We start from the raw sequence: 14,557 nt of genomic DNA on the forward strand, positions 1-14,557 counted from the left end.
AATCTGTTTTTCAATAGATTCGACACCACAGTGTCTGCTCCCACCCCCACAACCTCACCTGCAGTCAGCCTGGAATCCAGAGCCACACCACTGTGCCAGCCTCTCTCTTCACATGTTGCCTCCTGTGAGATTCCTGACACCCCTCCCCCACCCATCACCTTCACTCAATACCAGGTTGAGATGCAAATGAGGAGACTTCACTCAGGCAAGTCTGCTGGACCAGACGGAGTGAGTCCCCTTGTCCTCAAGACCTGTGCCCCCCAGCTGTGTGGAGTCTTTCATAAACTGTTTATGCTGAGTCTGAGTCTGCAGAGGGTCCCGGTGATGTGGAAGACATCATGCCTCGTCCCTGTACCAAAGACGCCTCGTCCCAGTGGCCCCCAGGATTACAGGCCCGTGGCACTGACCTCCCACATCATGAAGACCCTGGAAAGGCTCATCCTGGACCAGCTACGACCCATAGTAAGACCACATCTGGATCCCCTTCAGTTCGCTTATCAGCCTCGTCTCGGAACAGAGGACGCCATCATCTACCTGCTCAATCGTGTCTACACCCATCTGGACCAGCCGGCGAGCACTGTGAGGGTCATGTTTTTTGACTTTTCCAGTGCTTTCAACACCATCAGGCCGACCCTCCTGGGTGATAAGTTAGCAGCGATGCAGGTGGATGCTTCTCTGGTGTCCTGGATTGTTGATTACCTGACAGGAAGACCACAATATGTACGTCTCCCACAGTGTGTGTCTGACAAGGTGATTAGCAACACAGGGGCACCACAGGGGACTGTCCTCTCCCCCTTCCTCTTCACCCTCTACACCACAGACTTCAGCCACTGCACAGAGACCTGCCATCTTCAGAAGTTTTCTGATGACTCTGCGGTGGTTGGATGCATCAGCAGGGATGATGAGACAGAGTACCGGGCTGTGGTCGACTCCTTTGTCACGTGGTGTGAGCAGAATCATCTGAAGCTCAACGTGGCAAAGACCAAGGAACTGATCGTGGACTTCAGGAAGACCAGGAAACACTTGACCCGTTTCAATCCAGGGGGTCAGTGTTGACATTGTGGAGGACTATAAATACCTTGGAGTACACATTGACAATAAACTGGACTGGGCTAAAAACACCACAGCACTTTACAGGAAGGGCCAGAGTCGTCTCTATTTTTTGAGGCGACTGAGGTCCTTCAACATCTGCCAGAAAATGCTGAGGATTTTCTATGAGTCTGTTGTGGCCAGTGCGATCCTCTATGCTGTTGCATGCTGGGGGAGCAGGCTGAGGGTCGCAGATGCCAACAGACTTAATAAACTGATCCGTAAGGCCAGCAATGTTGTGGGGATGGAGCTGGACTCCCTCAAGGTGGTGTCGGAGAGGCGGATGCTGTCCAAGATAAAGACAATGTTGGATAACACCTCCCACCCACTCCATGACATGTTGGTCAGTCACAGGAGCTCGTTCAGTGAGAGACTGAGATTACCGAAAAGCACCACTGAACGACACAGGAAATCATTCCTGCCTGTGGCCATCTCCCTGTACATCGCATCCACTTAACACACTGTTTGCTGCTACAGCTACACATGTTTCTTTTCCAACTATTTATTTATAAGTGACTTATGTATGTATGTATGTATATATATGTATATATTGTACTATTCTTAGTTAGCGTATTGTCCGTCTTGTCTTAATGTTGGTTTAAAATGGAGCACTGTAACAAAAACTAATTTCCCCCAGGGATCAATAAAGTATTCTGATTCTGATATTCATATCCCAACTAAATGTTCTTTCTTTTGGAAAACTCAGCACACTGATTTTCATTCTAATGTAAAGTAAGTTTCAAAATAAAAGCAGTAAATATTTTACAACTTAAAACTGAAAAAAATGAGTTTTTTCCCTTATATTAGAGTTGTATCAGAAAGACGTATAGAGAAAAACATGACGTGACATTTTTTGCCTTCAACTGTGGTTTAAATCAGTCCCTCCCTTTTATTTTCATTTCAGACATAAAAAGTGTGTTTTCCACAATCAAATCCATAAAAACAAGGACAATGTGACAAGAAGGAAAATCCATTACAGCACAGATTCATTTATCCGCCAAGCAACTACAGACAAAGGACATTTGGTCATAATCTGACATTTAAAATATACAAATAAAATAACTCCGCTTCCGCTCCATAAATACAAACAAAGACATTTTGGGTTACGTTAGGCACCTTTTCATTCACACATTCTTCCACACATGTATATGAAACAATTATTTAAACCTCAAAGAAACAATTAAAGAGAATTTATAAGTGAAAATATATATCTTTTAAAAAAAGGTTTTGCTTTTTTAGGCCATTATTTTACACAATTACAAGTTTTCTAAAGGTAGAACTGATTTCAATCAGCATGAATTCACAGCAAACTTTATGATAGTAAAAGAAAAAACTGTTGCATCTATAGTGGTTCAAAAGTAATTTTCACTTTCACACACTCAAACATTAGTTTTTTTTCTGTCCCAAAACAATTAGGTTTACAAAATACTTAACAATCAGCTTTTTGTAAACTATGTACCCCGTCTGTAAAACAATCTTCAGCATTTCCTGCTTTGACATATTTCTCTGCCCGAATTTTGCAGCTGTGTAGTTACTTGGCAAATAAAATTAAAGGGTTACAAACACGTGATTTAAACCCCCTTTGAAAAATGTAAAGGACAGAAGGATTAAATCAGAGAAAAATATTTTTTGATGGCGTAATCACAAAATGTGTGCGTGCAGATTCTTCTTTCTCCATTTTCGTGATATCCTAGAATGAGTCTGTTTATCTTCCTGAGAAAGATGATGGATTAAAAAAAAAAAAAAAAAACCCTCTTCCGGTTTTCTTTTTTCCCTTAAGTGTTTAAATCTGAGACAAAACAGATAAGTTATTTATGTTTAGTTTGCACCATAGTTCATGTCTGACTTTGCTCTACCTACGTCCTCGTGTGCTCTTAACGACCACCATACAGGTGGATCTTGGTGAACGAGACAGTCTCGAAATAGTCTTTCTGGCCCTTCTCGTAGATGACAAAGATGTACTTGCGGTCTTCTACAGAGGCGCTGTCCAGTGATGTCATACTGGAGTAGCCGCTCGGACCCGCCCATATCTGGACAGCTTTGTTCTCCCAAGACATGCCGTTTGTCAGCGACCATTTCAGGGTTAGATTCACTCCTGAAGGAGATAAAGCATCACTTATTTATCCACTCAACTTAATCAGGATCATTTCAACCTGGGTTTTTTCTCATCAGTGAGACTCTGTGTTTTGTGCTGATTAAGCAGTTTCCACCTGTACTGCAAAGATTCAGGGAAACAAGGTCAATCTATCTGATTACAGCATTGCATCATGGTATCATTTTCTGCCAGAAAGTTTGCCTCAAACTGGCGTGCATGGATCACTGCGTAGCATCAGATTTCTGTGTTTACTTTCAGTTCAAATTGAAACCGAAATAAGGTGAAAGTCACTTTTTTATGAAGCTTTACTGAGCTTGTACTTTAGCTCATATGTGAATACAGTTCATAAAAAAGTGGAAAGTTGCCATGATTTATAGAGCTACAGTAAAAACAAACCAGATAAGTTAGGGGAGCTGAAATAAACTTAATTATCATTGGATTCCATAAGAATATAAAGTAGTTATTGTGCCGTAAAGGAAAACACTAAAAGTGGCCAAAGTAACCAAATATTAAATTAAATTTATTAGTGAATACTAAATTTACTCAGGAACTAACTGGGTGGACATTTTTGGGGTAACAGGACATGAATATTTAATAATTATAACTAATGCAACTGATATGAGCCAAGAGTAGAAACGGGAGCAGAGATCACCATGTTTCATATTAGCATTTCTCACTAGAATGGCATACAGAATACATAAAGAGTAACATTCTTAATACACAAAACTAACTTTTTGCTAGTCTTACACAGAGATGAAAAAGCTTAGTGCTCGTGTTTCTTACTCTTTTGCTCATTGGAGGGGTTGGTGAAGTAGATCACGCCCTCTTTTTGCAGAGCTCCGGCTGCCACTACAGGATCCACCAGTGCCTCGTCAAAAATCAGGCCTTCTAAGGGCAGGGTCAACCCTCCATCATAGCTGTGCACCACAATGCGGCACCGGCAGTGGTAGTTGTTCTGGTTCCGGACGTTGATGGCGATGGTCCCGTCAGTCAACTCAATTGGCTGCAGAAGAACAGACGGAGAAAAGAGTGTATCAAAGGTGAAAGATTATAATTACAATTGTAATAGGGATGCCTTCATATAACTGCACTGAATAAAATAAATGGGAGAATCTACACTGAAGTTAAAGACAAAAACAACAACTTTCTGTCCACTAGAGGGCAGAACCACACTTCACAACAGTGCACTATGAGCATTCACGCTTTCTCATAATGTCACTAAATAAACTAATGCTAACTCCCCTTTAACTTAATAACCACCAAACTTTATTTTTGCTGCTACAAGTGTGACTTTTCCCCAAGAACCACTTGATAATTTTCTGTAATGCAAGCAAAACAAAGTCATTTTAAAACTCCACATAAACATTTCCAAAGACAAGAGAGAAGTGGCTGTTTAACGTAGGTCTATCAGAAGATTCAAATCATTAGTTACACTCAAGAACAAGAAGACCAAATTATACTTTTCCATAAAAACAACTAATAGAGCCTCCACAGGTTTGGAATATATTGGTTGAAGAAATTAAACCAAGATTAACTGATACCAGAATGATGGGAAGATACAGAATGGAGAAAGAAAGGAACTGTTCATGATCCAAAGCAAACCACATCATGTGTCAAACATGATGGAAACAATATTATGACATGGAAATTTACGGCTGCCAATGAAACAGAGTCACCAGTGTTTATTGATGATGTGACTGCTGACAGAAGCAAACTGCAAACCACACTCAAGAATTTCACAAGAAACTGGATATTCCTCATAGGCCAAGCGAGTCACCTGATCCAACCAAACACGGCACGCGTTTCAGTTATTAAATAGAAAAGTGAATGTAGAAAAAGCCTCAAATAAGCCGCAAGGAAGGAAACCATCTGCAGTAAAGGACTGACAGAGCATATTAAAGGAGGAAATGCAACATTCGGTGATGTCCTTGACTTCAAGGAGTCGTTATTAAAAGCATTAAAAACAATCCTTATGTTAATTTTTCCTATCGTGTTTGAGCGTCTGAAATGGGGGACTGTGCATAAAAAGGGCCATCATTTATAAACAGTTAATCGTTTTGTAATCGTGAATTAAGCTGAAAGTCTGCACTTTTAAATCCATCGTAGTAGTGTAGTGAAACTCTGGTATTATTTATCCTGTACCACTTTATTTATAAAGCAAGTAAGTGAAGGAGATCACCTGATGTGCGATGATAAATCCTTCCACAATTCTGGAGCCGAGAAAGCTCTATCATCTCAGAGTTTGCATTATGTCTTTGGAACGAGTAAAAGCACGTGGCCTTCTGACCTGACCTGCTGACCTGTACACAAACATGTGCTAGAGTAGGTATGAAACAGCACTGTGCTAAAGTATGCAGATGACTCTGTTATTGTTAGTCAGTTGCAGGAGGCCAGCCTCATGATTCTGTTAAATGGCACGTTGAGTCCTCTCTTCAGTTAAAAAATGTCAAAAGATGTTAATCACTGATTGGTCTGATTTTAGGAAATGTTCTCACACACAACAGGTCACAGCTATAAAGGGCCAGGTGGTATAACGTCTTGAGTCTGATAAACATCTTGGAACAATTATTGATTCAAAACTGAACTTTGAGGCAAACAAACTGTGAAGCTGTGAGCACAGAAGGCACCAGCAACTGTCCTGCTTGAGGAAACGTTCTTTCTTCCACAAAACCATGATGACTTTATCCCGCTTTCACCAAGTCTGTTTTGTCCTTTTCCTTGGTGGTCTGGATATTTATGTGTAAAAAAACAGAAGCTCACTCAGGCACAATGTTAAATTACAGGCTGACTGGTGAGCCACAGCTGAACCCAGCTTCTCTGTATGTCAGGCAGTTACAGCGGTTGGCTAGTTAACTTTCACTTGATGACTCACAGCCGTTGCATAGCGAGTTTCAATCTCAATCTCTTCAATCTCTAAGGATACAAACAGAGTAATCTAAAGCTGAATGATGTTTGATCACCACTGTTATGTTTATATAAATGATATGCAAATACAGGATATGGAATGTGAAAATGTTTAACATTTGCTGATGTTATGGCTGTTTGTTGGTTTCTTTAATGGTAATTTTAAGTCTGATTATTTTGCTCAGGTATGTAGATTTGAGGATTGGTGTAAATCTTGTTATTTGCTGATTAATGCTGACAAAGGGAAACGCCTTGAATTACACAGGCTCAAAAAACAGGTTTTTCACTTTCTGATCAGTCTGTTTAAGTCAGTAAAAGCTTCAAGCGTCTGAGGACAAGATGACAAGATTTATGGGAAGTATGATTTATGGAAAATATTGATGTCATCAACAAGAAAGCTAGTCAGAGTTTTTTTTTTTTTAGGAAGTTAAAAAGTTAAAAGTCAACAAAAACATTATTTTTTTGGTGTATGTCAGCTTCAATATCTCCATCTGGGATGGTAACCCGAGTGTGGCAGATAGAAACAAACTGGGCAGCATTGTCAGAACTGCTGTTGGTTGACAACAAACCTCATTAGATAATCTGTATCACACTGGCGTCTTAAAAACGCCGTTCTGTTGTTGCTGTCTGAGAACGTCCTCTTTATTCTGATGCCACTAGGTAGAAAAAAGGTGTGTATGTAGTTATTATTGTATGAATAATTACCAGTATTTTTATTATGGATTGATTATGAATTGATCTGCAGCATGGTGAACCAAAGAAAGTTTTCCGCTAATGTCGACAACAAAGTTAATTTAATTGTGGAAATGACAAAAAAACTCTGTAACTGTTCAAATACTAATGGCTCTAACTGTAATCTCTAACTGACCGACGGCACCAGCAAACATACCTGGCACTCATCAGGGTTGAAGTCCTGCGCTTTTTTCTTCTGGTTGTAGGGGATGCTTTTCAGCGCTGCACCGTTGTACCAGGTTTGTCCGTGGTCGTCGCTCAGGATGCAGAAAACACCGTCGCCCTCCAGTGTCCCATGACCGCAAACCACCAACCTCCCCTTTGCAGGATTGAAGCGCTTCTGTAGTCCAAAAGACACAAACAAAAAACAGTTCAGGGATGCAGCTGTTGGTTATCATCATTTAGTATTTTTTTAATGTTTAAACACGGTTGGTGAGCTGAGAAGTCAGAGAAAACAAAGAGGAGAGGAATTAAACGAGTGAGCTGTGTTCAAATAATTTATTTATTTTTTTTACAGATACTGTTTTGTGTCATATTACTGATTAAAAAGGTGTAATATCCACAAACATAACAGCTCTTAAAGATTGATATAGACTGTGGAGAGAAACAAGCAGCTGCAGACATTACTGTCTGGATTAAATGCATTCAAAGCTGAAAATAAAGCTATGCATCTGGTTAAATTCAATTGAATAAAGTCCATATTAGAAAGGCAAGTATAAATATAGCTCACACAAAAACAAAGAGGTTCATTTACTGAATATCGGTGCTGTTACACTTGCAGTGCCTTACATTATGCTCTAACTTTTTCTTTTATAAACCAGCTTTAATATTCCTGTGTGTGAGCTGAGCACCTCTATGCAAGCAGAGGTTTGCTTGTCTGGAGCATTCATGTGTGTGTTAACACCAGCGATGATCTCAGAGGAGCAACTGCTGCTGCCCATCAGTCTGGGTTTCCAAACAATTTGAAGTTGACTCAAAAGTGGAAAACATTCAGGACAGCTGCTGATCTTCCCAGGACTGGACGTCCCAGCGAATTCACCCCAAGGTCAGATGGTTAAATGCTGGGAGAAGCTGGATAAAAATCCCTGAGAGCTACATCTCAGACTCAGCAGGCCTCATCTAGCAAATTAAATGTTACAGTTAATGTTCGTTTAGAAAAAGACTGAACAAGCACAGCTTGTTTGGAAGGGTTACAAGGAGAAAGCCTGTCTTCTCTAAAAAGAACATGAAAGCACAGCTTAGGTTTGCAGAGTCGCGCTGACTCCTGGAACAATGTCCTTTGGACAGACGAGGCCAAAGCGGAGCTGTTTGTTCATCGTGCACAGCACCACCTGACAACCAAACACAGCATATCAGCACAAACACCTCATACCAGCTGTCAGGCACGGCGCTGGAGCACCTAGCCACAGGACCTGAGCACCTTACAGTCATTGAGTCATAAAGTCAAACAGTGGTGCTACAAGCTACTGAATCACAGAGTGTACTTAGTTTTTCACATGACTGTAGCTCATAATAATAATAAAAAAATTAAAAAATGAATCTGCATGTTCTAGGGAAGGCAACAACATCATAAGAAGCAGATTTTATTACAGCAGCGTTTATAGTTCACCTCGCACTTAACATAATGTTTCAGTGAAGGTTCAAAACATATCAGCAGGTTACGGCATTAATTGGGATTCTATTATCTATTTTTATTTCATAAAAAGGTAGACCAGTGTATCCTCTGCTTAACGAAATAATACTTCAGCACTTCCAGCTCACTTCACTTCACACAGTTAGGACCCTTTCATCATCGACAGCCTTACTCTGACCTCTCAGAGGCATGCAAGGGGAAAAAGTGACATTTCAACTGAACATTTTTCATACTTCTCATTGTTCTGGAAACCCCATTATAGTTTTAGGGAGCATTCATGGTTACGAATTTATGCTACACGTTCGGGTTTCACACTTAGGATCCCAACTGCTCAGCCACTGAGGTGATTCATAGTATATTTAGACATTTAGTAAAGACACAAACATCCCAACATGTACACTTTATCTTCCACTGATGCCTTTCTTATTTATGTCTGATTTAAGTATTGCTTCCCTGTTTAGGATTAATGAAAGTATTTAAGGAAGTCATGTCAGTGTGAGGTATTTTGATTACAATTACAGGTAACTGAAAAATACTCAAGTACAATCGTTAGACCACAACTAAGACATACTGTGCATCAAATGCAACAACAAGAAGCTCCGTTTGCATCTGATTCTGAGTCCATTTTAATAAACTAACGCTCTGTGAGAGGTTTATATACTTTCAGCTGCTACTACTGACCCCTTTTTGTCTGAAATGAAACAAGAACAAAGCCAGGTGTCGTTTCTCTAATCTGGACAGAATAATAAAAGAGACAGCAATCACGAACCAGTGCAATCCTCAGTAATCCTTTATCTTCTGAGCTCATGACTTCTTTTTTTTTTCCTTTTTATTAAAGCTGGCCTGTTTTTATGACAGCTGCACATTGCAAAACTCTGATGTCAAACTCAAACCAGTGCTTTTGTACCCGAGTCACATTGGAGTGTGTGTGTGTGTGTGTGTGTGTGTGTGTGTGTGTGTGTGTGTGTGTGTGTGTGTGTGTGTGTGTGTGTGTGTGTGTGTGTGTCAGTCAGAGTGTGACCCCATAAACAACTTCCCTTAACCTGCTGGTCTGGAAAATCCAACAGTTCATCTATATGTAAAAAAGCACTTAGACTAAAACTGACATAGCTACGTTAATCCTACCGTAAAACAATAAGACAAGGTACAACCTCTCCCATACTCCCAGGATGTGGGGGTGAACGCCAGAACACCCTGGAATGTCACAGACCCCCTAGGATGAGACATTCTTTCAATATGCCACCAACTATATACTTCTAAACACTAATGATTACATGCAGTATTCTACCATATGCAAACTTATATCATTAAAGGATTATACTGACTACTAAGTACAATTTTCTATTGACAGATAGGGAGTCAGATTGATAAAGAATGTAGTCTACAAGTAGGATCAATAAAAGGCTTGTGGCTTCTAATGCATGAACACACAATCACTCTTTTTGCTAAGCATCAAAAGAATATTCTTAATGCTAATTTAATGCAAATTAGTTTTTGCACATTACACCTAAACCTCTTCAGAGCATAATTACAGAGGTGGAAAACAGATGCATGGAGCAAGATTTCAGGAACAGGAACCAAATTTACATTATAGCCACAGAGAAATCTGCCTGGAAAATCTCACTTTAACATCTTGAATCGTGACTCTGTGATGGGAATTGCTGAGCACCCAGGAGCTCATGATCACAATAAAAATAAATCCAGCTTAAAGGTCGTTTCACTTACATTTTAGCTCATTTTACAGCTTGAAAAGTTCTCTCACTTCAGTGTCACATGTCTTGTTCTCTCACCTGGAGGCCGAGGCCCGGCCCGGGAGCAAAGTTCTTCACGCCGAGCGTAACCGAGAGGTTTCTGGGCGGGGTCCAGCTGAGGCCGTCATCCCGGCTCTCCACCATCATGATGCTGGCCGGGCTACAGTGGTAGTGGTGGAAGCACACTGAGTAGATCAGAATCACTGAGCCCACTTCCTCGTCCACCACAACAGAGCCCAGGTTTATGCCATCCGGTGCCGCCCCGTCATCGATAATAAAGGTGGTCGGGGACCAGGTGGCTCCTAGAGAGATGATAGAGGAAGAGGAGGAGATGAAGCAGAGAAAACGTGACCTGTTTTTTGTGCTTTTGTGATTTTTACTTTTATTTCAAGGCTCAGTCAGCAGAATTTATATCATCAGTCTGTTTGAACACTGCGTAGAACTCGTTGATCCAGTTTCAAGGTATGAAATGTTAAAAAAAAAAAAAAAAAGGTAAATATAAATAAAACCAAACATCTACTCAAAATATCAATTATGGTTGATGCTAACAATGACATACACTCCCAGACATTCATTCAGAAGCGATAAACTCTCCTCATTTGCGCCCATGTGACTGCTGACTGTTTTCTGACACACTGTAAGTTTTGTGTGACTGTCTATCTCTTGCAGTGGTCTTGCCTTTGTCTGTGGAGCGCCGCAAAGCAAAGAATTTCGCTCCAATGTCAGAAGAAGAAGACTTCCTGGCTTCTGCAAACGCCAGCAGGCTTCCTTTGGGGGTGAAGGTGAGCAGCGGGATCCTGTAAGTGTTCACCTGACCCTGGGCTCCGCTCACCCACAGCAGCTGCTCCTCAAACACCAGGGGGTCGATCTGAACAGCGGGGAGAAGGGAAGGTAAAAGAGAGGGAAGAGATATTTGTGAATTATCTGTAGGCAGGAGCATTTTCAGCATGCTTCAGGTGTCATGTAACAGACAAACATGTGATCTGGCTTTGAGTTTAGGAAATGAAAAGAAAATCAGGTGATCTTGCTTTTCCTTTAAGGAAGCGATTTTGTGTCCTTCAGCCACTAGAAACTATTATCAAAGGTCTAAAGTGGCATCCTGGCACCTAAAATAAATAAATAATTCAACCTGATAGGTAATCTGGTACAGAATAGTCTAAATCAGTTCATTTTTCATGTGGTGCAGCCTGACAGTCCTTTCAGCTATGACTATGAAGGCAATTAAAGTCATCACATGGCCCTGTCGTGCACCAACTCCACTGAAGCGAGGAGCTTCCTCCTTCTGTTTTTTTAATATGTCAAGTAAGTTAAATTCAACATTTCAAACATCTCAACTTCTATCACCAAAAACACAAACTGTTTCTGTGCAGTTTGAATATTAATACATCTGTTAGCTAAGGGTAGAGCTGCAGTATTTTCCAGGAGCACAAAAGTGAATATGATTTCACACTGACAGACAGGTCAGGAGAAGATGAGAGATTATTTTGAAGGGTAAAGACTGTAACAGATAAACTGGAAATTTAAAGCTTACATACCACGTCCTAGTGCATGCCAGATTTTAAAATCAGGCAGTGGATCTGTACAGGATGTGCAGCTGAAGTTATCTGATTATCTAATATCTGAAGACTATCCTCTGATAGTTCTAACATGTTATTAAAAGTGTATACTGTGTTGTATGGTTTACAGCTGCATGGTGCACTAATGCAGGTCAACAAAGCCATAAGACAGATAGACAGCAGACATTTACGTGGGAATTATGGTTTTAAGTTTTTTCATAGGATTCGACATAAAGTTCTGGCCATGCAATAATATACTCAGCTGAAATTAGAGTTAATTTTGATAATGCATTAAAATAAATGTCCATATGCATATGACTAAGTGACACATGTTGCTTCTAGAAGGGTTTTGGTAGGAACAATCAATACGAATGTAAGCCTTTCTTTAGTAACACTTACCAAATTCCACCTTTACCCTAGCTTTAAGGTTTAAAAGCAGCAATGATGATTCATGTAACATCAGTACTGTAGAAACTTGTTCTTTCAGGGGTCACAACAGCTCAGCATTTCATATCTGCCTCCATCTCACCCTATCCTTAGCAACTCCCTCTGCATGTCCTGCTTCACATCATTTGTGAACCTGCTCTGTGGGCTCCCTTGTCGACGTCCTGGTTTGGCAGGTCTCTAAACCTGAGCTCTCCCTCTGATGTGCTCATTTCTAATCCTGGTCATTTTGAACAAAAATGTTAACATCTTCAGCTGCACCTGTCGTTTTGTCAGCACATACGTCTTCAAACCATACGTCATAGCAGGTCTAGTAACAGTTTAATTCTTCTCTCCAGAGCATGCCTGCACCTCTCCAGAGTCTCTTCCACATGCTTAGTACTCTCACTACAGATCACAATGTCATCTGTAATCATAGTCCATGGAGACTCCTGCAGACTCCCAATGCATGTGAAGGTTATCCTGTCTAACGCTATGCCCATCAGTCAAAGTTACAACTCACCAATAAGACAAAAAGGCTTTTAAATATGATGGAAACTACCATAGAGAAAATGAAGCAGCAGTATATTTTGAGAAACAGAGTTACTGTCTTTTTTTTTTTTGTTAGTGTGACTTTAAAGTGTCACACGAGAGGAAATGGTTCGAAGTGATGTGTGTGTGTGTCATAACTGGCTAAAAATGGTCTGTTACCAGAGAGAGCAGCAGCCCAAATAACAGTGAAATAACAGAGAATGCAGACTATCTCATGAGGCCACAAGAACAAACTTCTTATGGTGTTTACTTAGCAAGAGAGATGGGCAAGTTTCATTCAAATGTAATATATCTGCTTTAATCCCAGCATTGTTAACGCGTCCCACACAAACTGTTTGTCACACATTTAGTTTGTTAGTTGCAGTTTGTATTCAGCAGCAGGCTGAATCCGCGAAGAGCAATAACCCTAAGAAATGCGGGGCAATAGGCGACAAAGAAACTAAACTACATGCGCAAACACAGAAAACTTCAAGTTCCCCCAACTGCCAAATCCCACTTTAACCCCTGGTTATATCCACTGTTGGGTTGCTTGCCTTTAGATTACTCTCCACCCAGAAAACAACCGCGCTAAACTAGATAAGTGATGGATGATGATTTTACTACAGTCATTGAACGTCTTTGCACTGTTATATGACCTGAATGAAAGTAAAGTGCATGTTTGTAGTCCATCTTCTAAAGTTGTAGTTTCAGCACAGACATCCGCTGTCACATTATTGCTCAGAAATTCATGCCGAGCACTTAGCATGCTGTTATGAAGAGACACTAAGCAGATAATTGCGGGCTACTGTACCTGCTGAGGGCTGACGTTAGAAACACAGCAAGACACCACAACAAAGAGCTGTAGCCAAAGAGCAGCGAGCCGGCTTCCTGCTGCCATGTTGGCTCTTTCTCGTAACTTCTTCTTCTTCTTCTTCACTCCGGCAGACACAAAGAAGCGAGTGAGGAAAGAAAGTGTCGAAATAAGTCCGCAAAAACAGAAACAAAAAGAGTAGTAGGGATAAAATTCTCTCCTCTACTTCATATACCGAAAGGCCTGCCCCTGTGAGTCATATGACCCAAGGTGGGAGTCACATGACTAACGTCACTCGTTGCCTACTTCGGATTTAATGGTATTTAACCTGACATGTTTTCTATAGCCCTTTATTAACTATTAGAAATTTATTATTATAATTATTATTATTTTTTTATTTGGACTATTTTGAAAATGTTACTTTTCACTTTAATTGCTATATTTTATTGAGTCTACAAGAAAGCCTGTATGCAAGTGGTGTAAATACATGTATAAAATTGCAAATACATAATATTACACGTGTTGTGACATTTTTAATTAATTATTAATATAGCTGATGGATCAGCAGGACTTACATCTATATCGTCTTGGCTCAGTTTTTTCTCGAATATACATCCGGAAATACCGTCCGTGCGTAAATATGTGCATCTAATTCAAATTTACTTATGCACTAAATTATCATATCTCTATTCACAATACAGCAGAATGGATGCACTTATTACTTTTATCCAAACTGTGGCAGAATATCATGAAAATAGCACAGACGTCAGGCAATCTAAAGTGTGCTGTACAGAGATAATCATGAAATCGTGCACATACACACCACAGAACCACAGACCAAAAAACTCAAATCAGCTGCAGAAAACAATCCTTTACATTTAACTAGTGAAGCTGCAAACATCAGCTCAGTGGGCACTAATGACCCTCCTTCAAACTGTTCTTTAGATTTTATTCAAAGAGTGTATGCATAAAGATTTAGATACATATAAAACATAAAGTTTATATATTCTTGTCACGATCTGGTTACAGGGA

General features: G+C 40.2%; 1 protein-coding gene across 1 annotated transcript; it reads right to left on the minus strand.

Moving 5' to 3' along the window:
- Window positions 1–2,058: 2,058 nt before the first annotated feature.
- On the minus strand, window positions 2,059–13,781 carry neu1 (neuraminidase 1). The gene is made up of 6 exons (XM_080863915.1): window positions 13,526–13,781; window positions 10,883–11,072; window positions 10,244–10,506; window positions 6,978–7,160; window positions 3,968–4,187; window positions 2,059–3,184 (listed from the first exon to the last, which is right to left on the minus strand). Exons 1-6 carry the CDS (start codon window positions 13,610–13,612, stop codon window positions 2,964–2,966), a joined length of 1,164 nt encoding a protein of 387 aa, XP_080720041.1. The 5' UTR covers window positions 13,613–13,781; the 3' UTR covers window positions 2,059–2,963.
- Window positions 13,782–14,557: the final 776 nt, after the last annotated feature.

The sequence above is a fragment of the Rhamphochromis sp. 'chilingali' genome, assembly GCF_963969265.1.
Source record: "Rhamphochromis sp. 'chilingali' genome assembly, chromosome: 17".
Lineage (NCBI taxonomy): Eukaryota > Metazoa > Chordata > Actinopteri > Cichliformes > Cichlidae > Rhamphochromis > Rhamphochromis sp. 'chilingali'.